Below are 25,061 nucleotides of genomic sequence, written 5' to 3'. Positions count from 1 at the left end.
TAGCTTGTTTTGTAGTATAATGAATCCACGCGTTAATTGATATAAATCACGAAATTAACTTTTCTTGTAATTGTTAGGGTGTGTTTCTTACGTAAGAATTTGGGATGAGACTTATTAATTCTTGACAATTACATTATTAGTTTAACAGAATTTTCAAAAATTACAATTCTCATAATCATGTATAAAAGTCCCACTCTCTTTATTCAACAGGAAAAGGGAGGAAAGTTCTCCAAATAAATTTAACAGATCTTGAATTCTTGTTTAAATAAGTCATATTACTAAAGCACGTGAATGATCGATTCCATCGAAAGAATTCTCTCAAATCGATTTTAAAAAAATTCAATAAAAAACCAAATGGTAGAACTTAACTCTCTTTTTCTTGCGTGTGTGTTTGTTCTTCAAAAAAAAAAATCTCAACCGTGTAACTTGTACAAATAGTGGAGCACTGGAGCCTAGACTTTATACATCTTAATTTCCTTTAATCAAAGTTCCATTTCACACAAAAAAGGGGTCTCAACCATGTAAATAGTAAAGAATTTTTTTGCTTATCAAAAAAAAAAAAAAAAAAGGTAGGAATGGAATGAATTTTCTTCCCAATTAATTTAAGAAAGAAAAATAAAATACAAAAAATGGTAGTGTCTTAAGTCTTAACGAATAAAAGATAGTAGCTGTGGGGTGTGGAGGGTAAGGCTCGGGGTTGGCCTGTTTGGATGTTTAAAAAAGGAGGGGGAGTAGAGTAGAGGGAAAGGGAGTAATTCAATTACCTTGTTTAGGAGTTTTTTAAGGAAGGAGGGGGAGGGGTTTGGAGGGGTTTGAAGGGGTTTCAACTACTTCCAACCCCCTCATTTTTAATTCCCCCAAATTGGAGAGATTTGGAGGGAGAGTAGAGCACATAAAATTATTGATAAAGTAAATTACCTAATTTACCCTTATTATATTTATAAAATTACAATGTTAAAAACAAGGGGAATGGCTAATTAATTCATTCCCCTTTACTAATTATAAAAACATCCAAACAAGGTGGAGGGTAATCATTCTTCTCTACTCTCCTCCCCACTACTCCCCTCTACTCTCCTCCTTCTCTAAACTCCCAAACAGGCCTAAAGTCTTGAAGAGGTAGTTTTATATACATATACACTTAGATTAAGCTAGAATAGAAATTCTATCTTGTATATATAAAAAAAAAATATATATAATAATATAGTAGCTGAAACTGAAAGGTGAAATCAAAACAGGCAATGGGCAAGTAAATGACAAAATATCATTCGTTGTATTGTTAGTCAAACAAATTAAGGGTGACAAACCAACCACAGAAACTTTTGTAAACGCAATCCAGGCTAAATGAGTTTTCTTCTGCAACTTGTCTTTGTTTGGATAAGTTTAGTTTCACTTTAATTGAACTTTCTTCTGCAACTTGGCTTTGTTTGGATAGGTTTAGTTTCACCTGCTTTCAAAAGATAATATTGAACTTTTTAAAGCATTGCAATTTTTTTCTTTGGCTAAAATTTTAAAGCATTACATTTTCTGCAGTATAACTATATCTTTTTATTAGTAAATTTAGAAATAGTTAGAAATTTTATTTACAATCTTAAATGATTTTACATTATTGGTTAAAACTACAACAAAACAAGAGGGTATGTCTTCTAATCAAACATTACATTACAACAACATCTACCATGTGAAGCCATAACCTAAGTGCTCTATTCTAACACACACACACACACACATACACACACACACACACACAAATTGAAAGACAATTTCAACCTATTATGTTCGCTTCACCGATGATTACTTTTTATCATTAAATTAAGACATCAATTGATTTTTGGTATAGAAGGAAATCGAATTTCATATTTTTTATTTAATGACAAGAAACTTTACCAGTTGAGTTAACTAAAACTCACTCTATTTTCAATTATATGCACAAAAACAAACTTTAGGAATAAAATCCGTAAAAAAAAAAAAAAAAACTTGATTTTAATGAAGGGAAAAAAAAATACGAAAAACATACCTCCTTAATAAATTAATCTGAAGAAAAACTCACATTTTGCTAATCTTGCATATATAAATAAACTATTTTGTATATGGCTATGTTGAAAAAATAATACAGAAAAGATGTTAACCAAGACAAAGAAGAAATGACAAAACTTAGATACAATACCTTAAATTTCCCTCTTAAGATTCAACCATGTGACTACTTAACTAAAAACTACACTTTCAATCCATGAGAAAAAAGTCACATAGCAGAATCGTAAGAGGAGAACCTAAGGAACAATACTTAAGTACTGTACTTAAGTCTTGCTTAAAGAAAAATGAATTTGGAAGAAAACTCAAAAGAACGAAATCACAAAATTTGTTACTTACCAATGGGTATTGAAAGGAAGAGACTTGCATGCATGACAAGATAAATGTCTTTCTTTATATATAAGCCTATACTTTTACTTAATGAATACAATATAACTTATAAAAATAGAATAATCCAAATACTAACTTTTTTTTTTTTGAGAAGAATGGTCCAAATACCAACTAAATCAACATCCAATAAATAATAGTCTTGAAAGTTGAAACATAATTGATATATATATATATATATATATATATATATATATATATATATATATATATATATATATATTGTGTTTCTAAAGGAGAAGTCTGGAATTCAAATTCTCTTTCTTTCATTGTAATTATCAAAATTAAAAAAAAAACTTCTAATAAAAATTTATAATCTTAAAGATTACCTTTTTATATATATATAAAATTACAATGATTACCTAAAAAAGTAAAGCCACCTACACATCCAAGTAAATGATGAAACACCCATGGTTGGATATATAGATATATATATATTTAAAAAAAAAAAATTATTATTACAAAAGTTAGAAAGATTGGTTGGACATGAATGGTCCAACCTAAGTGGCGAATATAAATCCTCTATACTATTTTTTGTATTCTATTTTATATTTCACCAATCACGACTTATCATGTATATGTTTACCTTTTCTTATAAAATAGTCAAAGTTTAAAATAGAAAAAAAATTAACACATGACAAGTTGTGATTAGTAGAATATAAAATGAAATGCAAAATATTGTACAAAAAATTTGTATTCGTAAGTTGCAATATTCTTAAAAAGAAAAAAAGAATCAAAAGAGTAAAGGGGTTGTTTAATACTAGATTTTAAACAACAGTTCCAGTATTTAAACCATGAAATACGTATTTTCATAATAATTTTAAATCCATACGTACTTTCATAAAATTTAAATAACGATATTAGAAATTTCAATCCAAACATGCCCTAATCATTTTCATAAAAAAAAAAAAATCAAAAAAAGCATAGCCATCCAATCCAATGAGGAAACAATTATTAAAAAAAAAAAACAATTAGGAAACAAGGACCTATTTGCCAAAAAAAAAAAAAAAAACGTAAAGAGAGAGAGAGAGACAACAAAACACAAACTCGAAGCACCTTCCGCTCTTGGACCGTGCCTCTTCTTCGTACTAACTCTCATACCGAGGCAATTTTTGCCTTTTTTTTTCACTTTTATTTTATTATTTATATTCTTATTTAGTTTTTAGTTTCTTTTAGTATTTTCTATTATTCTTTGCCTCCCCAAGTGGAAACTCTTGTGGATGAGAGAGAGAGAGAGAGAGAGAGAGAGAGATAGTGCAGAGCAAAAGTGAAAATCCCTATGGTTGGAGTGGATTTTTGGGGTTTGACCAAGATTACATCGTGACCCAGGTGAGCAAAACTCTTCCTTTTTGGTTGCAGTTGTGATTTTTAGCTTGATTTCTGTGTTTAATGGAAGCAAATCTATTTGGGTTTTATTAAAATGGTATGTTCTTGAAGTTAATGACTTTATAAGAGAGCAAATGATAGCTGTTACTGTACATGGTATTTGTCATCTATTTTTTGGAGTGTATGGATTTGGTTGGTGCAAGATCTTTGTTGGGATTTTTCTGTTGGATTTGATGGTCTGAGTGGCATTAGATTTTAGGTTTTATTTATTTATTTTTTTTGGTTTAATCCTTCAAATATTTTTACCATATAAATGAGAATTTAGAACATGATTGAGAATCTGATTTATTTTTATTTTTTGTTTTTGGTAGGGATTAGGATGTAACTAATGGGTTGAAACTTGAAAGCAAAAAAAAAAAAATGATGGGGAGTTATAGTGAAGAGGAAGAGGATCAATTTTTTGATTCACGAGAGGAGATATCTTCTGTGTCTGATTTGGGTTCAGATTGCTCCGACGACTGTAGTTCTAGTAATGGCCACTATGACAGTGTTTTGAATAGATTTTGCAATGAAATTTGGACTAAGAACCCAGAAAGTGTACATGATCGCCGCAGTAGGTTTCTAAAATGGATGGGCTTAAGTTTGGATTTGAACTTGGTTATGAGAGAGGAGGATGGATCGTGTGACAAAATTGAAATGGCTATTGACAGAATCATGGAAAGTAGTGGGGCCGTGCTGAGAACTCAGGGTTTTGAAGAGGGATTTTCTTTTAGTACCCTGTCAGATGAAGTGCCAGAATCCTTAGAAAATGGTGCTTCAGAGGATAATTTTGTGTGTAAAATCAAGAATTTGGATGATGGAACTGAGTTTGTTGTGGATGAATTGGGGCAGGATGGAAAACATAGTAGACTACGTGAAGTGGGTTCCAATCAATCCATTAGTTTTCAAGAGTTTCATAGAAATTTTGGGCCTTCTCCTTTGGTTCATCATCACTTGCGGAGAGAAATTGATGAGGCAAGGTATTTGGTAGATGCAAAAAAGAAAGTGAGGAGGGGTTGGCTAAGGTCATTAGGTGCTGCAGCATGTATTGTTGATACTGCTGCTCTACAGACCAGTGATCTTGAATCAGCATTAGGGACGGGGATGCGAAGAGTCCGGGTTCATCCCTATAGTAAGAGGTCCAAAGAACTGTCCTCCCTTTATGTTTGCCAGGAATTTGTAGCACATGAGGGGCCAATATTGACAATGAAGTTTAGTCTTGATGGAAGATACTTGGCAAGTGCTGGCAAAGATGGAATTGTGCGTGTGTGGAAGGTGATTGAGGAAGAGAGCTCAGACACTCTTGAAAATCTAGAAATTGATCCTTCATGTGTGTACTTCACAGTGAATCATCTTTCCAAATTGTCTCCTCTTGATGTTGACAAAGGGAAATCTGGTAAGATGGAGAAATTGAGGAAATCTTCTGACTCAGTTTGTGCCATTCTCCCTACAAAGGTTTTCCGGATATGGGAGAAGCCTCTACATGAGTTTCAGGGACATAGCGGTGACATCTTGGATCTCTCATGGTCCATGAAGGGGGTTAGTATTTGGAATCAAGCAAGGTTTTTATTTTTATTTTTATTTTATTGCTTCCTGAATTTGATGAGTATTGATGCCATTTTCGTTTTTTGGGTACTTGCCTCAGTTTCTGCTGTCATCCTCTGTTGATAAGACGGTTCGTTTATGGCAAGTGGGATGTGACAGATGCCTAAGAGTTTTCTCCCATAATAATTATGGTGAGCCTGCTGATTGTTCATATTAATCTCTAATATCTACCTGTTCAATGCTTTGTTTTATGTTAGTTGATCTATGTTGGTTTATTTCTAACTCTGTTCTCCCATTTTGTTTCAAGTCATTTCACACTGATTCTTATATTGCTATTATTTATGCAGTGACGTGTGTTAATTTTAACCCTGTGGATGGAAATTACTTCATCAGCGGTTCAATTGATGGAAAAGTTCGAATCTGGGAAATTGTTGGTTGTAAGGTTGTTGATTATATTGATACCAGAGAGATAGTCACTGCTGTGTGTTATCGGCCTGATGGAAAGGTATGGCAACTTTTATGGGTTTAGCTTCTGCCATGAAACGTTTAGCATGATATACTGAATTAATCAACTTTTGCAGGGAGGAATTGTTGGTACCATGACCGGGAACTGCCGATTTTATGATATCATAGGTATGCATATCTTCCTAGAACAACCAAACGAATTTATGTTTTTGGTTAATCTCTGCAGCATGTTAATCTTTACAATTCGAGAGAGAGAGAGCCTGATTTAACTTGCTAATGAGCTATAGCTAAACTTCATTCTCCTATAATAATGGGATGGAGGGTGAGGTTGTGTGTGTGTGACTTACAAATAATTACAAAGAATTATAATAATTAGTTGGTTAACTGGTATTTACTTTTTGACCACTGACTTCTTGACAGGATGGAATTCTCTTGTCTGCATATTGGCTTGAGGATATGTTTATATCTGTACTGATTTCTCTAGGTTTTTTTTTTTTTGGTGTGTTGTGTGTGTGTGTGTATGTGTGTGGCTTAAGTGGTCTTAGTGATCCATGATAGAATTGCTGAATAACAGGAATGGCAGAGTTGATGTTAATATGAATAGGTGCATTATGGAGTTGCATTGATGGAAACATGTTCACACGTTTATGCGGAAACAAATGGATAATATATCTGGCTGTTGTGATGATTTTAGATACATTTGTTTAACATGGTTTTTGAAATTTTATAAGAGGCTGTCAAATTTCAGGTATCAGCCTCTAATAAATTGGGGCAAGGCTGCTTACCATGTCCTCACCTAGACCCCACTAAAAGTGGAAGCTTTATGCACTGGGTATAACGATAAGAGGCTGTCATATTGATTAATCTATATATGGTTTTATATATTGTCTTTTATTGCCCATCTATTCTGTAGAGATAGGATAACTTGTTGACAAGTGTTGAAGACAGAAAATGCCTCATGTTGAGTTTATGATATCATAGTATCTGATGCTCTATTTTATTCTTACATGTTCTATTCATGAAAATTTAAAAGCTCAAAACTTTTTTTAAAATAAATTTTTATGGATCAACTTTTTTATTTTAGAAATTCTTTGCACATTAGATTTTCTAATTCTGATTTAATACAAATATGCTTACATGGTTTATTGCTAACTTTTAGTGTTTTGTTTGTTTCAGATAATCATCTGCAACTGGATGCTCAAATATGCTTACAGGGAAAAAGGAAGTCACCAGGCAAGAGGATAACTGGCTTTCAGGTTGTTAAATTATATCCACTATTCTGTTCTATATGTGCTCTATTTAGTTTTTACTAAACTAATTTAGTGGAAAAGACTAACTTAATATGGCTTTACTCTTTAGTTTTCTCAAAGTGATGCGAACAAAGTAATGGTCACTTCTGCTGATTCAGTAGTCCGTATTCTTATGGGGGTTGATGTCATATGCAAATTCAAGGGTATGTTTTTGTGAATCATAATTCTCATTTTTCTGTTCTGCAATTTAAAAAGGTTCTTTTAGTTGCATGGCGAACAATTATTTTTAATAATTTTGCATATGCAGTCTCCATTTGTTAAAATCTACCAGAACTGTTAATAAATTTTAGGTAAAATTACAATTTTACCCCCCAGGGTTTGTTCCTTTCACAATTTAATCTATAAACTTTCAATTGTTACATTTGACCTTCTGAAGTTTGGATTAAAATGAAATCATAGGGTTCCATCTAAATTAACAGATTTTGCATCTTGTGGACAAACTTTTTCAATTACAGCTTACCTTCTTGTGGTTTAACCATATCACAATATAGTCCCCAAACTATTCAATTGTGAAATTTTGGCCCCCTAAAGTTTAGTTTAAAAATGAAGTCTTTTAACGGGTATTTGGATGGAACCCTAACGATATCGTATAATTCCAAACTGTTAGGGGTCAAATATAGCAATTGAAAATTTGTGGACTAAGATGTGATAGGACCAAATCACAGGAGGCTAAATTGTAATTCCCTTGGTGGGTTCCAGTTAATTCAACTGGTAGTCCTTTATTGTCAAATAAGAGACTTGGGTTCGAATCTTGCTTACACCAAAACCAATTAGTGTCTTAGTTTGATGATAACGAGCAATTATCATGGAGCAGACATTATAGGTTCAAATCCTATCATATCTATCCCCCACAAAAAATTGTATTTCTCCCCAAATTTGATGAAGTTTATGTTCATTTTATTGTTAATTGTTAACTCTCTATGTCTTCCATTTTCAGGTGTTAAAAATGCGGGAAGCCAGATGTCTGCGTCTTTTACCTTGGATGGGAAACATATTGTCTCTGCAAGTGACGATTCAAATGTCCACATCTGGAACTATGCAAGCCAGGACAAGGTTTCTTCTCGGACAAAGACTGTTTGGTCTAGTGAGAGTTTCCTGTCCCACAATGCATCAATTGCTATACCTTGGTGTGGCATGCAAGCATTGTCAGAAACACTTCTTCCCCCAACATTGAGCGCAGATGTACGGGGTAGTAGTGTCAAAACTGGATCAAAACATCACAATTTTGATGAGAATTCCAACCAAAAAATGCCTTTATCTTCACCTGATTGTTTCTCTCTAAGCCGCGGGTTTTTGTTGGAGTCTTTGCCAAAGGGATCTGCAACTTGGCCTGAGGAGAAACTTTCTGATTCAAGCCCAATAGCTATTCCACCTTTGATATGTAAATCTGAGTACAAAATTTTGAAGAATGCTTGTCAGAGCTTGTTCAGTTCTCCTCAAATGTGGGGTCTTGTGGTTGTGACTGCAGGCTGGGATGGGCGGATTAGAACATACCACAACTATGGGTTACCCGTTCATATTTGAAAATATAGGTCTTACTTTCAGATTTGCAATATGTCATTGCAGATCTGAGTACAAGATTTTGAAGAGTCCTTGCCACAGCTCACTTCTCACATCCTTGTGGTCATGACAGCAGGCTGGGATGGACAGATTAGAATGTACTGCAATTATAGATTACCTATTCCTCTTTGAAATCCTGTGTTTGGGAAGATCATCAGACCTTAGTTTCAGTTGTATGGAACTTTAAAGACATTGATTCTCGTCATAGCAGGATGCAAGGGGTTTAGATTCAAATGATTCTCTGTGAATGTGCAGTATGGTATTCCGTATACATGACAGTTCTGTTGGTTGTGAGGAAAAAAAAGGGTTGGGGGCAGGGGGGGGATCTAGTGTGGATCCCTTATAGATTACAAAGTGTATTATACTTCAGTCTGGGCATGCCAATTGGCAGTCTTTTTTTTTTATATTTTTTTTACTGCAGTCCAGCCAGGTCTCAAAAGGAGCCTTTGGATTGCTCTTGTATTGGATTCTCATAATACAGGTTTAATTATATGATTCTTTTATTTGTTTAAGACTTAAGGACTGTCAGCTCAAAGGTATGGAGTTTCATGTGATTATGGTCTCCCTTTGTGCGTATTTAAATTGCTAGTATTAGAAGTTAGAACCAACATCTATGGGGTTTTCTTTTAGGGGCCTATTAGAGAGCTTGGCTGAAATTTTATTTATGAAAAGTAAGTTTTGTGTGAAATGGGGAGTACCACTCTCAGCTGGTTCTATTTTATATGTTGTGTGATAGGTGCCAATGCCAATGCCAATGCATAGATAATAGCCTTTCTGAGTAGCTGAAATTTCTTTTGAATTTCATGCCACTTCTTACTTACTGGGACTAAAGTAGCATATTGCTTGTGTCGAGGTGTCTGTAGTATAAAGTTTCAGAATCTCTAAAAAGGATAACCAAAATTGAACGTTTCACCATTTATGTGGGGAGTAGGGAGTTGGGGTTTGGTGCTGGTGAGAGCCATCAGCTTCCTTCTTAAGAAGCAGAGTGGATTTCTGAGGTGAGGCCAATGAACCCAATCTGAGTTGCTATACAATTTGGCAAACGCTTATGACATGTAACTATCCCTATTTAACAACAAACAATTGCATATGTTTTTTCTATGTCCAAGTGGTAACTTGTTCAAGGTCATAATGGATGACCCCCTACTGTCAACCCCTGCTGGCGACACCATTTTTGAGGAGGCCGACAACTCTACTCAGTTAGAGCGGGACCCAAAAAATGGTGTAATTCTTGCTCAACTGGCTGTGGAGAAGCCTTTCTCTCCTTTGATCCTGTCCACCAAAGATCCTCCTCATGACCCCGAAAACTCTTCTTCTCAGGACGCCCAGAACCCTCCTAAAGACAACGAGAATCCTCCAGTTCAGGACGTCGAGAACCCTATAGTTTAGCTTTTTATTTGTAGTAACAATTTATGTAAGTCCTATTTTCAGACAAGTGCCCTGATGTTTTTGGGGTTTGTTTGTAAACACTTTACTTTATTTATGACGTGTTATCGTACATCCGTTGATGTTTTTGGGGTTTGTTTGTAAACACTTTACTTTATTTATGACGTGTTATCGTACATCCGTTGCTTAAGTGTGTTGATCTTTATCTTTTGATATGCATGTTCATCCATCCTCATGCCTATATGTTAGGATGTACTTGTCTCTTAAAGGACTTGACAAGTTACTAGGACGAACTTGTCTACTTTGATGTACTCGCCCACCTATAGACTGATTAATGAACTCGTCCATTTGGACTACATGGTGAACTCGTCCACTTGTGGACTTGAATAATTTCGAGGCATCCCCATGAAATGAACTCTTCCACTTGTGGACTTAGTGGTGAACTCGTCCACTTATGGACTTAATGACGAACTTGTCCACTTGTGGGAAATGTTGAGGCATCCCCATGGGATGAACTCTTCCACTTGTGGACTTAGTGGTGAACTCGTCCACTTGTGGACTTAATGACGAACTTGTCCACTTGTGGGAAATGTTGAGGCATCCCCATGGGATAAACTCGTCCACTTTGTGGACTTAATAATGATAAACTCGTCCATTTGTGGATTTGATAATTTTCAAGGCATCCTCATGGGGTGAACTCGTCCACTTTACGGACTTAATAATGAACTCGTCCATATGTGGACTTAATAATAAACTCGTCCAATTGTGGACTTGATAATTTTGAAGGCATCCTCATGGGATGAACTCGTCCAGTTTGCAGACTTAATAATAAACTCGTCCACTTCTGGACTTGATAATTTTCAAAGCATCCTCATGGGATGAACTCGTCCACTTGTGGACTTAATAATAAATTTGTCCACTTGTGGACTTGATCACAAATGTAGTTTTGTACAGAAACATATACACAGGTCATATCTGAATAACTCCTCTTATTGTGATAAATGTGTGCATAGGTAGAAAATTGTTCTTAAAGAATAAAACCCTGCCATTTGGACTTAAAAAGTACTGTAGATAAAAGTTAACTAAAAGAAATTAACTGGAAATGAGGAGTTGCACCCTTCATGTTGTTTTCTCCTGGTAGTATTTCTTGAGATGCTCAACGTTCCATGGATGGGGTAACTTCTACCCATCTAATGTCTCCAAGTGGTAAGTGTTAGGATATATGTGATTCATGTTAGGAACATATGTCATCATGTATTGACTAATCCTTTGACAAAATGCACTTTACTTATAATTGGGTAGATCTAGAATGTGTTTAATGGTTCAAGAAATAAGGTTTCAAGTTCAAGTGTTAAAGCCATGCAAGTCTGCCCAAGAATCAAGTGATAAAGTGTTGGATTTTAAATCTCAATAGCTAGTATCTATTGAGGTTTAAAAAACTGTTTAAGCCCGATGCTCGACAACTACTCGATAGATAGGGTATCTATCGAGATTTATGAAAATCAGATTTTCAGTTCTGATTTCATTCCAATTCGTGAATATGTTTAGGCATTCTTTTCTCACAACCCTAAACATATATAAGGATTATTTTAAGGGCCGTCACAGGGAGCACCGTTGCGTGAGTGTGAAGCAAAGTGTTGTTCATGCAAATTGTGACCGAAAACCTAATTTGCCCTAGTTCTTCTTTCTCTTGAAGAAGTTGCTGTGTTTGTACACCGTAGGGTTTTGTAACCAAGGAGCTTTGTGATCTTCATTGTGTAATGAACTGAAGAACTTTGTAACCAACATCCTTCTCAAGTTGGTGATTAAGTCGTATACTGGGATCCGTGCATCTATTGGTTAGTCACGTATTGGGACCCGTGCATTAAAAGGAGAGATTGTCACTACAGAACAAGTTCAATTGGGTATTGGGTTAAAGGTTCAACTGTAGGTTGGTATAAGGTACTGAGATTTCTTTACTTGTAACCGCTTAATGTGATAATAGTGAATTCCCGAAAGTGGTGCCCTTAAAATCACCTGGTGGGGTTTTTGCCTTGGAGGTTTTCCCCATTCGTAAATAAATCACCTTGTCAACTTTATTTTTCACTGCATTTTATTTTAGTTGGTGATTTGTTTGTGCTGCCATGTATATTGCATGTTAATTTGATTAATTAATAAACTTGGCTAATTAATCAATTAATTCATTACAAGGGGTCAATACATTCTTGGCTTATAAGTAAGTACCTTTCCTTCGCCATGACGTGGCTCTATAGGGTCCTTCCCAATTAGGTCCGAGCTTGCCCTAAGAGGGATCTCTTGTGGCACCTGTCACCTTCTTCAAGACGAGATCTCCAACTTAGAAGTCTTTGTGCCTAACCTTGGAGTTGTAGTGCTTGGCCATGAGGTCCTGGTACCATGCTAGCCTTTGTTCAGCTGTCGCCCTAACTTCGTCCACTAGGTCAAGCTGTAGACGAATGGCCTCGTCATTCTTCCTCTCATCGTGATTGCCCACCTTGTAGCTTGTGAGTCCGACCTTAGCTGGAATAACTGCCTCGCTTCTGTATGCCAGTCAAAATGGTGTTTCTCCTGTAGGAGTTCTAGCTATCGTCCTGTATGCCCATAGTACACTCGGCAGCTCTTCTGGCCATATACCTTTTGCCCCCTCGAGCAGATTCTTGATGATCTTAAGCAAGGATCGGTTTGTGACTTCCGCTTGTTTGTTGGCTTGAGTGTGGGCGGGGGAGGAGTAGTGTTTCTTGATCCCCAATTGTGAGAAAAAGTCTCTAAAGGAGTCGTTGTCAAAATGCTTCCCGTTATTTGAGACCAAGACTTTAAGGATCCCATACCTGTAGATGATGTTCCTCCAGATGAAGCTTCGTACGCACTTTTTTGTAATGATGGCCAGGGCTTCAGCTTCTACCCGTTTGGTAAAATAGTCCATACCGACTATTAGGAACTTCAACTATCTCATTTCTATTGGGAATGAGCATATGATGTCCAGTCCCCATTGAGCGAAAAGCCATGGGGCCGTTATTGAGGTGAGCTCTTCTATCGGCTGTCTAATCACATTGTTGAACCTCTGACATTTGTTGCAAGCTTTAACATAAACTTAGGCATTCTTCTGCATAGTAAACCAGTAGTATCCAGCCCGAATCAGTTTGTGCACCAATGATCGCGACCCTAAGTGGTTCTTGCAGATGCCTTCATAGACTTCTCTCATGACATAGTCCGCTTCTTCAGGGCATAAGCATCTTAGGTACAGGCGGGAGAAGCCTCTCTTGTATAGGACATCCTTTATTAGGATGAACCATGTTGCTTGGACCTTCAGCTTTCTCGCGACCTCCTTATCGTTAGGTAGTGTACCATTTTTCAAATAGGAAACTATCGGTGTAATCCAGTTGCTTCCCGAGTCTATCTCCTGCACATCGACGTCATTTATCAAGGGTAAGAGCTGAACAAAAGAGAGTACCTTACTAGGGACAAGCATGTGTTATGCTGAGGCGGCTTTGGCAAGGCGATCAGCTTTCTCATTCTCTTCTCTAGGGACTTGGATGAACTTGGCTTGAAACTCGTCTACTCATGCCTGCACCTGCTCCAAGTACCTCTTCATCTTCTCCCCTTTGCATTCAAAGTCCCTGTTCACCTAACTGGTGACGACCTGTGAGTCGCAATATATAACCACACTTGTTGCCCCTACGGCTTCTAGTCCTGTCACTAAAGCCTCGTACTTTGCTTCGTTGTTGGTCATTGGGAAGTCCAAACGAACCATACATTCGATCTTGTCCCCTTCTGGGGAACGGAGCGCCATGCCGACCCCGCCAGCCAGCCTGCTCGACGATCCATCCGTATGGACGCTCCATTGAGGATGTTCTTCTGCCCCTTGGCCTTCCATGCTGGTGAACTCTGTAATAAAGTCAGCGACTACTTGTCCCTTTATGGCGGTTCTGGGGCAGTATTGTACATTAAATTCACTTAGTTCTATCGCCCACAGCGCCATTCGTCCGGCAACTTCAAGACTGCTCATTGCTCTTCGTAGAGGCTTGTCTGTCAGGACGACCACAGTGTGGGCTTGGAAGTATGGCTTGAGCTTACGAGCTGCGGTGACTAAAGCAAATGCGAGCTTCTCCATTGGCGGGTATCTTTCCTCCGTGCCTCGGAGTGCTTGGCTAGTGTAGTAGACAAACTTCTGCACCCTGTCTTCTTCCCTGACTAAGGCTGCACTGACGGCAGCCGAAGATACAGCCAAGTAGAGAAATAGTTCTTCCCCTAGTTTGGAGGGACTTAGCAATGGCGTTGAAAAGAGGTAGGCCTTCAATTCTTCAAATGCTTGCTGACACTTGGCTGTCCACTCAAAAGACTTTTTCAGCGTGCGGAAGAAAGGTAGGCACTTGTCCGTTGCCCTTGATACAAACCTATTCAGTGCGGCTATCTTGCCGTTGAGGCTTTGTACTTCTTTCGTGTTCCTTGGTGGTGACATCTCCATTATGGCCCGGATCTTGCCTAGGTTGACTTTGATACCTCTCTGGGACACCATGAACCTCAGGAATTTTCCTGCCATCACCCTAAATGCACACTTACTTGGATTGAGCTTCATGTTGTAAGAGTGGAGGGTGGCGAAGGTCTCCTTGAGGTCGTCCAAGTGGTCGTCCTTCCTTCGGCTTTTTACCAGCATGTCATCAACATAGACTCGGACGATTCTTCCAATCTGATGTGCAAAAATCTTGTTCATTAGCCTTTAATATGTTACGCCTGCGTTCTTGAGGCCGAATGACATTACTTTGTAACAGAAAATGCCTTGGCTGGTGACGAACGAAGTCTTCTCTTGATCAGCTTCGTTTAGTCTGATATGATTGTAGCTAGAAAAAGCGTCCATGAAGCTCAGTAACAGATGTCGGGCTGTAGAGTCTACTAAAACATCAACCCGTAGGAGGGGGTAGCTATCCTTGGGGCATGCCTTGTTCAAATCCCTGAAGTCTACGCACATCCTCCATTTCCTGTTGGCTTTCTTAACCATCACTATGTTGGCCAGCCAATTGGGGTAGTATACTTTTCTGATGAAGTCTGCATCTTATAACTTGTGAACTTCCTCCGCTATAGCTCGGTCTCGTTCCTGGGCGAATACTCGTTTCTTCTAACGGATAGGGGGAAAAGTAGGCTACACATTCAACTTATGCACCATGACTAAAGTTTCGATCTTGGGCATGTTTTCATGGCTCCAGGCAAAGACGTCTTGGTTTTCTTTTAGAAACGTTGTGAGCGCTTGACGAATTGACTGACTAGCGAGAGTGCCAATCCTAGGCGTTCGCTAGGGCCTGGAGTTGTCGAGTGGTATCTCTTCCAATCCCTTAACGAGTTCTGCAATCGTCCATTGCTTTTCTATGCTCACGGTCTGTAAATGGTCACCCATCTCTAATATTGCTATGTAACACTTGCGTGCCGCCACTTGATCTCCTCGTACTTCTCCAACCCCATACTCGGTGGGAAACTTAATCATCAGGTGATAAGTTGAAGTCACAGCCTTCCATGAGTTGAGGGTAGGTCGTCCAAGGATGGCATTGTATGCAGACGAGTAGTTGACCACAAGGAATGTTGCATCCTTTGTGATTTGTTGTGGGTAATCACCGACCGTTACGGGTTATGTGACTGCACCGAGGGGATATACTTTTGTTCCTCTGAATCCAACGAGTGGGGCGTTGGTTGGGACTAGCCGTTCCCTTTCAATCCTCATCTGCTGGAACGCCGGGTAGTAAAGGATGTCAGCAGAGCTTCTATTGTCAACCAGGAATCGGTGTATGTTATAGTCCCCTACTCGTATGCTAACGATAAGTGCATCGTCATGCGGGTGGTGGAGATTTCGGGCATCTTCCTCTAAGAATTCGATAATAGAATTGTCGATCTGCGCCATCTTTGGGACAACCCGTCAGCTAGACGTTCTGAACCATCCTTAGGTAGGTTTTACGGGCCTTTTTTCATGATCCAGAAGTTGTAGATCCTCCCACAATCATCCTTATGTCTCCTAGGGGCGGCCTAGGACACTCGTTCTCCCTTCGGGCAGCTTGTTCTTGCGGCACATCCGTCCTTTCTTTGCTGACGAACCTCCGTAACTTTCCTTGTCTGATAAAAGCCTCTATTTGTTGCTTCAAGTTGTAGCAGTCAGATGTGTCATGACCGTGATCTTGGTGAAAGCAACAGTACTTGTCTCTAGATCTCTTATTGGGATCTCCCTTCAGCTTGCCGGGAAATGTCAGGGATCCTTCGTCCTTGATCTGCATCAGGACTTGGTTGATCGGGGCAGTTAGCGGGGTGAAGCTTGTGAACCTCCTAGTGGAGGGTTTAGAGCGTCTATCCTCCCATCGGTCTCTAGGCCTTATTGTCTTTCGCCCCTTGTCCTGTCGTGTTTCCTCTTATCTTTTCCTTTTCTTAGGCTTCTCTTCTTGGGTCAGCAGCGTGTCTTTCGCGTTCATGTACTTTGTTGCCTTGTAGTGTACATCTGACATAGTCTTTGGGTCATTTTTGTATAAGGAAAATAAAAACTTACCCTTCTGCAACCTATTTGTAAATGCAACCACAAGTATCTTGTCGTCAACTTCATTAATCGAGAGGGCCTCATTGTTGAAGTGGGTAATGTTAGACCTCAGTGTTTCGTCCTCTCGTTTCTTGATGTTCATTAGGCAGGTGATGGACTTCTTATATCTGTCTCCCCCGATAAAGTGCGAGGCAAACTAGGTGCTCAACTCCTTGAAGGTGCTAATAAAGTTAGGCATCAACCTGCTGAACCAAACCCTTGCGGGTCCTTTCAACGTAGTGGGGAAAGCCCTGCACATGATCTCGTCTGCCACTCCTTGCAAATGCATCAGGGTCTTGAAAGTATCCAAGTGATCTAAGGGATCCTTAGATCCGTCATAGGCTTCTACTTGTGGCATACGGAACTTCGGTGGAAGGGGGAACGAAGTGACAGATGTGGGGAATGGTGAGTCAGTTCGATGGACCAACTCATCGAAGTCGTTGAACACCTGTCCTCTGAAGGCGTTCATCATGAAGTCCATCCGTTCCTTCATCATCTGCATCTTTGCGACCATGTGTGGTGGAGCCGTGTCTGTGGCGGATGGACGGCTTGTATCCTGTCACTTTTGCCTTGTTGGGGCATTGCTGCCCTTTGGCCCATCTTGGTTCCCTTTGTCAGCACTGGTGTTTTCTTGGTCCTCCTCCTGAGTGTTGAGTCCTAAGTTTATTTGGCACAGCTGTTCCTCTAGATCGTGATTTTGCTTGGTGAGGTGTTCCACGGCTGCAGTGAGTGTTTGCACTTGTCTCTCGAGGGCGGTGGTATGTGGTTCGTCCCCTTGATTGTTGGTGGTGGTTGCTATTGAGCGAGTAAGTACCATGCAACTCTTTATCGGGGAAGCGGTAGTATGGCTTACTTCCTATTTCCCATAGACGGTGCCAATTGATGATGTTAAAAATCTTCAGTAAACTACACGGCCCTCACGTGCTCTAGACAAGGCCTGCACAACACAAAAAGAAGAAGAAGACCCTATGAAAAGTATCGGTGTCGTACCAGCCAAATACTCTCTGAAGGTCAAGTTAAAATCTTTCACAACTCTAGAGTGCCAGAGTTAGGATGAATTATCCGTACCTTGTTTTGTGAGGGCTCTGGGTTTTTATAGTAGTGCAGAGTTGACATTCATTCCTTGGCGGAGAGGGTCTTTCCTTTGGGGAAGATTGTTATTAATGCTTGTATCTTATGAGATTCTTTCCTTGTAGAGGTCCTCTTGATCAGGGTTATTCGTAGGGCACAAGATATTTCCATATATACTCATTCGTGGAGTCCAAACAAAGCCATGCTGGGCCCCGTCAAGGGCTTCTTTATTCCCGTCAGCTTACTCTCGTAAGCTTCCTATCTCGTTCTAGTTGTCAAGTCCCAAATGCCGTATGTTTGGAAGTGGAGTCGTTGGCTTCTTCATTTAATGTATAGTATGGCTGATGAGTTTCTTTAGACTGTTGGCTTCGTCTAATGTAGAAGAGCCTTAATAACTTTTTGTAATTACCCTTATCAAATCTCCATCTCTTTACCCAATAAAAATAAACTTGTAATATATATTTTTTTTCTTTCAGTTTTTGGGTTGCCAAACACATCTAAAACTACTTACAATTGCCAACCACCATGATTTACCTACAAAACTACACATCTAAATCTAATACTCAAAACAAAACACCATTGTTTCAATCAACCCAAAAGCCCATTTTCCAAACTCAGCCACCGTGATGAACCACCACTGATGATGATTAACTAGAAGAGCAGATCAACGTTCATCTTAAGAACAACCTTTGTAGCTCGGTCTTTTCCGCATTAGCTTTGCCTCAACGACATTAGATCTATTGCAAAGAAGAGAAAATCGCCAACCACCATTTGAACTTTATTGTTTTTTTCCAAAATTTTTTTTTTCTTCCGGGATTCGATTTATTTGTATAAACTAGATTTTTCTATTTTTGTGTTTTGAGTTTGGGAGATCTAAAAATTTTGCAGTTTTAAGTGAAATGTTTGATTGGAAAACGGTGGATTTTCTTGGTATATTTTGAGTTCTCTATTTTTTTTAGATTAAATCTTTTTTATAGTGTTTGGTTGTCACGAAAGTGATGTAAAATTGAAGAAAATATCTCCATGTTTCTTGTTGTAATTGAGATTTTCTTTGATTATTATTGTGTTTGGTTTCTTAGAAAATGAAAGAAAAGAAAAAGATGTCTTGGTCTTAGGTATTTTATATCACGTGCAGATTTTAATTTCTATTTTTTTTTAATAATATCAGTTGGCAGTTGACTTGTCATAGAAAATAATTTTTTATTGTTCCATTTGACACGTCAGCTTTTTCCATTCAAAGATAATAGCAAAGACTAAATCAACACGGCACTAAAAAGGTTGACCAAATTGACCCAATCAAAAGATTAGGGATCAAATTGAAATATAATATAAAGGATAGGGACTTACTTTGTAATTTACCCTAAAAAATTTAAATTGAGAAGGAAAAAAATAACATTTAAATTAAGGGGGAAGAAAACATTTATGAATTAGCCCACTGTGATACATGATCATGTAACATTGATATAGATTGATGGCATAGTAAAATTTTGTAATTCCCTAGATTTCAGTCATTATGCTAACAAGGAGGTTTATCAAATATAGTGTAAAGAATACAAATTTTTTGTCTCATTTTTTTGTGTTTCACTTTATGTTTCATCAAAATACAACTTGTTATGTACTTTGGAAAGTGGTGGAACATAAAATAAAATACAAAAAAATAAGACATAATATTTGTATTCGGAAGCAGGAATAGAAAGTAATTAATAAGCTAATCAATTATTTTAAATAAAAAGGGGAAATAGTATGAAATTATTTATGGTCCACCTAGTGGATGATTTTGTTTAATTCCAATTGCCAAATATGATAAGGAATGGATTGGTTGGGAATTGTATGAATTGTCACGTAGCACAATTATATTCCTATTATAATTATTTATTTAGCATGATTGTCGCGTAGCATGATTTTATTTAGTATTTTCGGCTGCTTCTGGCGCTTTTGAAAAAAATGCCAATTAAGCTTTCCAGTATGAGATTGAGAAGGCTGAAAGAATAAATGCTCTAGCTCTACCCCCTAAAGAAATTTGGTATACAAGATGAATACTTTGAAGCAAATCGGATTGTGAAAACTGATACAAGCATGAATTAATATGGGTTCAGTGGGCTCCACCAATTAATCAAGCCCTTCGACATTGATGTTGTGCTACTTAAATGATGAAAGGTCGAAAAATAAAGTAAAGGATGCACTAAAATGACCCAAAGGACAAAGCTTGAATAATGAATATGGTTCTCACAATTATAGTTATTGTAACTCAACTAGTACTTCTTAAAAACATTTAGGTTTAATTAGAATTTATCACTTTTATAAATGAAAACATAACATTCTTCTCTGTAGGAATTTATAGTTTTTAACGATTGAGTTTGTCACTCTATTGTTTTTTCTTTTTGAGAATACTAAGTTTAACACATATACACACAGGGAGAGAGAATAAGGACTTAAAGAAACTGACAGCAGTGTATATTTAAAATGACATTCATTTTATTGTTTGATTATGTTTAAGCACAACTACAAGAAAAGAGTCTACTAACAAGGGTAAAATGCCCTTAAAAAATGTCAAATATCGTCGCAAAAAGGTTATTAGCGAGGACATATGACCCTCAAAAGCCGTCATATTTGCTCTTGTTGCTAAAAGAGATTTTAGCGACCATACCTTCCCCTTCGCTAATAGATAATTTATGAGGGCAATTCACTATCGTTATTGAACAAATCCGCATTCACAAATATATTACCAAATAATGAGAAAAGTCGACGATTTATTTTTAGTGAAGAGAAGCAGTCATCGTTAACAATTATTTGTGAAGACTTTTATACCATTGCATTTAGTTATTTGCAAATTTCAAATTGATGATATATTTTTTAGAGACAAATAATGGCGTCGCTAAAATTTATTTGAAATGGCCTTTATGCCCTCACCAACAGTTATGATTGATGAAATATAAAGTAAAATTAAAAAAAAAAAAAAGTATAAAAAAAGCCTTCTCAACCTACTTTATTGACCTAAGCCAAAAGACAATTTCATCCCAAGGAATTTTTCAGTCTAGAGGCTATGAGAATTGAAATCCAAATTTCCTAAATTCACCATTCCTAAAATTTGTCGATTTTTAAACCGAACTTACCAGATTCCAAACTCAAGCCACTTCAATGTAAGAATACTAGTCGCTAACCCATGCGATACACCAGATACTCAGCAAATGTTAAATATCTTTAAAAAAAAAAAAAGTATTCAATGCTACAATTAGATAAAACTGAATGAAAATCAATAATTCTAAACTTGATAAACCATTCTACAAAAAAAAAATTGGGATTAAATCCTAAACTTGAAAAAAGGAGGTAAAGAGACAATTAAAAATAAACAATCGAAGAAAGAAAGAGAGGATGATCTGTTAAGAGGATATAGTGTGACCATAGTCATAAAAAATTGTTAAGAGTTGAATATTTGAATTATTCTAAGTCCATGAAAATTTCGATTTCTTTAACCCATTGCAAAGTATAACTTTTGATATATGTGGAATATTTGATCTTACCTACATGTACTATTTTGTGAATTGGAATTTTGATCAATATTTGCATAATCCAATCTATTCCAAGCTTATTGTGTGTAAAATTTCAACTAAAAATTTTCTCAAATTTGATTCACATAAAACCCCAAATATTCTTTCAATGGCAAAGTTTAGGTTCAGTGTAACCCATCACAAAAAATCAGCTAGGTACACCCAATTCAAAAGAAATCAATACCTATATTAATTGACCCGTATTTGGGGTACCATGTCAACTATTGTTTATTTATAATTCTAAAAAAAATATTTATTTATTTTTCAGCAAAATACAAACCTAATTATGAAATTAGAGATAGAAATTTAAACACAACAAAAGTTGCAATATCGTCTCTCTTTTTTTCTTTTCTTTTTTTTTTTTTTTCTTATAAAAGATGCAATTACAGTAGCATGGTGCACTTAGAGGGGGAAAGAGAAAGAAATTGAGACAACAAAATTATTTAAGCAAACTTTCACCCAAAAAGATGTCAACCTCACCATAAAGCTTCTCTAAATAAACAAATATATATATATATATATAGGTTGGGAATTGTTTAGGTTTGTATTTCTCTAATTTCATAATTTAGGTTTATAATAAATGATTTTGTTTAATTCCAATTGCCAAATATGATAAGGAATGGTTGGTTGGGAATTGTTTAAATTGTCACGTAGCATAATCATATTCCTATTATTTAGTATTTTTGGCTGCTTCTGGCGCTTTTGAAAAAAATGCCAAGCTTACCAGCATGAGATTGAGAAGGCTGAAAGAATACATGCTCTAGCTCTACCCCCTAAAGAAATTTGGTATACAAGATGGATACTTTGAAGCAAATCGGATTGTGAAAACTGATACAAGCATGAATATGGGTTCAGTGGGCACCACCAATCAAGCCCTTCAACATTTATGATGTGCTACTTAAATGATGAAAGGTTGAAAAATAAAGTAAAGGGATGCATTAAAATGTACCAAAACACAAACTTAGAATAATGAATATGGTTCTCACAGTTAGAAGTACATGGTTAAATTATTAAATTTACCATATTTTAAAAGCTTAAATTTTTGAGAGAATTAGTAATTTAACATGGTATCAGAGCATAAGATTCTGAGTTTGATCATTGTCTCCTCCACTCTACCTCCATTTAAATTCTCATTTGTTGGGTCTCACTTATGAAAAAGTAATTTCGGCCCATACGTGAGGGAATTGTTAGAAATATGTGGTTAAATGATGAAATTTACCATATCTCAATAGTTTAAACTTTTGAGAAAATCGGTAATTTAACACATAATTCCTGGGACCTGGTTTCTAAGTACAGTGAGCTTGCATAGGGGACTTCAAGATCAGTGTATTCCATAACTCAGTTCGGTTATGTAAAAGCACAATATAGTTAGATCATATTCTAAGAGATAACGATCTATTTATATTAAGAGGTTTGTAACTCAACTAACACTTCTTAAAAACATTTAGGATTTAATGAGAATTTATCACTTTTAGAAATGAAAACAAAACATTCTTCTCTGTAGGAATTTATAGTTTTTAACAATCGAATTTGTCATTCTATTGTTTGGTTATGTAAAAGTACAACATAGATCTTTATTCCTCAGAATGTATAATTAAATAAACTTTCTAAGTTTCATAGAATTCAATTGATTTTTTTTTTTTTTTGTGTGTTTCTAATGAAGACTTCCAGAGTTTGAATTCTCATCTCCTGTTGTAACTATCAAATAATTTCTAGTGCAAATCACTTATTTTATGCACTAATTAGTAATTACATGTCAATGGTTACAACCAAAAAAAAATGTATCCCAAAAATGATTATTCTTGAAAACAACAGCCTACCAAACGCGACAATTTTCTATAATTTCTAAAATAATTTAATGATTATTTCCAAAATCACTCCCCCATTTTAATCTAAACGATTGAGTGTGCATGTAGCCCATATATTGACCCAAGCACCATAAGTATAAACACATTGCCGTAGAAACAATAGGCAAGGGACGTGGTCAATGGTCAATGTTTGGAGGAAGGGCAGATCGTAGGGAAGAATGGCAGTTGAGTTTTCTTTTGAATTGTCATCAATTTTGGCAACATATATAATCTACCCATTTAGTTTTAGACATCGTAGTGAACTGATATACCCCACACTAACACTATATCATTTGTGTACGACACTTCATTTGTTTTTGTTACTTTATTTACATTATACTAATTAAGTGATCTAATAGTTGTGTTTTTAAGATGCTCTACGTGTTTACTCTAGAGTGTTCATCACTGTTCAAGCTCAAACCAACTATAAAAGAGTAGAAAAGCTGGTTCTCATCTTTGTGTTCTTTTTCCCTCTCTCTCGCTCTCTCTCTCTCATTCATTTACATGCACATGATTCTATGATATCCTAGGAGAGAAGAGAGAAATGGGAAGAGCCCCATGTTGTTCAAAAATTGGTATGAATAGGGGTCCATGGACTCCCAAAGAAGACACATTGCTCATGAACTATATTAAGGCTCATGGTGAGGGCCACTGGAGATCTTTGCCTAAAAATGCAGGTACTTCGTTTACTACTACAATAATGTATGACTAATTGCATTCTGTTTCTTAATATATAGAGATAAATTGTTTGTTATTATTAGAAAGATAAAAATAACATGTTAAAAAAAATCTCAACATAACTTTGATAATATGATTTTAAGTATATGAGATATTAAGCAAAACAAGTTGAATTTTTGTTTTTACTCTAGATTTGGTGTTCTTTTGTGCTTGAAGGGTTACTTAGATGTGGTAAGAGCTGCAGGCTAAGATGGCTGAACTATCTTCGACCTGATATAAAGCGAGGAAACATTGGTCCTGATGAAGAAGACCTAATTATTAGGCTTCACTCACTTCTTGGCAACCGTTGGTCTCTTATTGCTGCAAGGTTGCCTGGCCGAACTGACAATGAGATAAAGAATTATTGGAATTCTCATCTAAGCAAAAAGGTCAAGAACTCAGCAAAGAATGTCCAAAACAACCACAAAGGAGCATCAAAATGTGTTCAAGTTCCAAACAGGCGAAAGAAGAAGAATGATGATCAAGATAGTTCTAATGGAGAGATGGTAATAAAGACAAAAGTTCATCAACCAAAGGCTGTGAGGGTTTCACCTTTTTCAATTACAAGGAATAATAGTATTGAAAGCATGGTAAGTGGTTCATCTAGTAATGCAGATGGAAACAATAATAATAATGGACTCGATCATGCAGAGGCTCTGAATTGTCCTTGGTTTTGGTCTGATCACAAAGATGCTGATATCAATGGTGGAGAGGCTCTGGTTTGTGAGAATAACTATAGTGATTTTGTCAATGATTATGATGATGCATGTTACTTTTCATGCCAAAACTACTCTGAGACCACAGAAAATATGCTCGACAAGATTTATGAGGAATATCAGCAGCTTCTAGAGGATGAAAATGAACTCCCTTTGGACTCATTTGTAAAATCCTTGTTGATTTGATTGTGTACTAATTAATAAAAAAGTTCCATTGTATGAATGGAAGTAGCTATCTAGTCAGGTTTGTTATGAATTTGGCTGTACTAAAAATAAGAGCAACATTACTTGTTTATTAAGTTATTAGCTCATGGATTATGTGGATTATGGTGTGTACTCTTTAGTTATTGTATTTTTATATCATTCACGTGCTTACCTTCCTCTTTTACTCGCCACCCTCTCGTTCTACATGCGCATAAATACCCGTGCCGACTACCCAGCTCTTTCTACCAAATAGTACTATTTTAGTTTGATTAATATTACAGACAATCATTTAAAAAAGAATTAACATCAGTCAAGTTTATTAATAGTGGTTTTTATTGGTTCTCGTGTCATTATTAATATCATATTTT

General features: G+C 36.6%; 2 protein-coding genes across 2 annotated transcripts; both read left to right on the top strand.

The window, feature by feature from the left end:
- Window positions 1–3,395: 3,395 nt before the first annotated feature.
- Window positions 3,396–9,172, top strand: LOC142621538 (uncharacterized). The gene is made up of 8 exons (XM_075794818.1): window positions 3,396–3,744; window positions 4,113–5,319; window positions 5,426–5,516; window positions 5,673–5,830; window positions 5,907–5,958; window positions 6,967–7,046; window positions 7,150–7,243; window positions 8,038–9,172. Exons 2-8 carry the CDS (start codon window positions 4,162–4,164, stop codon window positions 8,622–8,624), a joined length of 2,220 nt encoding a protein of 739 aa, XP_075650933.1. The 5' UTR covers window positions 3,396–3,744; window positions 4,113–4,161; the 3' UTR covers window positions 8,625–9,172.
- A 14,373-nt stretch (window positions 9,173–23,545) lies between these two features.
- On the top strand, window positions 23,546–24,811 carry LOC142621582 (transcription factor MYB14-like). The gene is made up of 2 exons (XM_075794877.1): window positions 23,546–23,733; window positions 23,951–24,811. Exons 1-2 carry the CDS (start codon window positions 23,601–23,603, stop codon window positions 24,673–24,675), a joined length of 858 nt encoding a protein of 285 aa, XP_075650992.1. The 5' UTR covers window positions 23,546–23,600; the 3' UTR covers window positions 24,676–24,811.
- Window positions 24,812–25,061: the final 250 nt, after the last annotated feature.

The sequence above is a fragment of the Castanea sativa genome, chromosome 1, assembly GCF_040712315.1.
Source record: "Castanea sativa cultivar Marrone di Chiusa Pesio chromosome 1, ASM4071231v1".
Lineage (NCBI taxonomy): Eukaryota > Viridiplantae > Streptophyta > Magnoliopsida > Fagales > Fagaceae > Castanea > Castanea sativa.
This window is presented reverse-complemented; position numbering and strand designations above follow the sequence as displayed.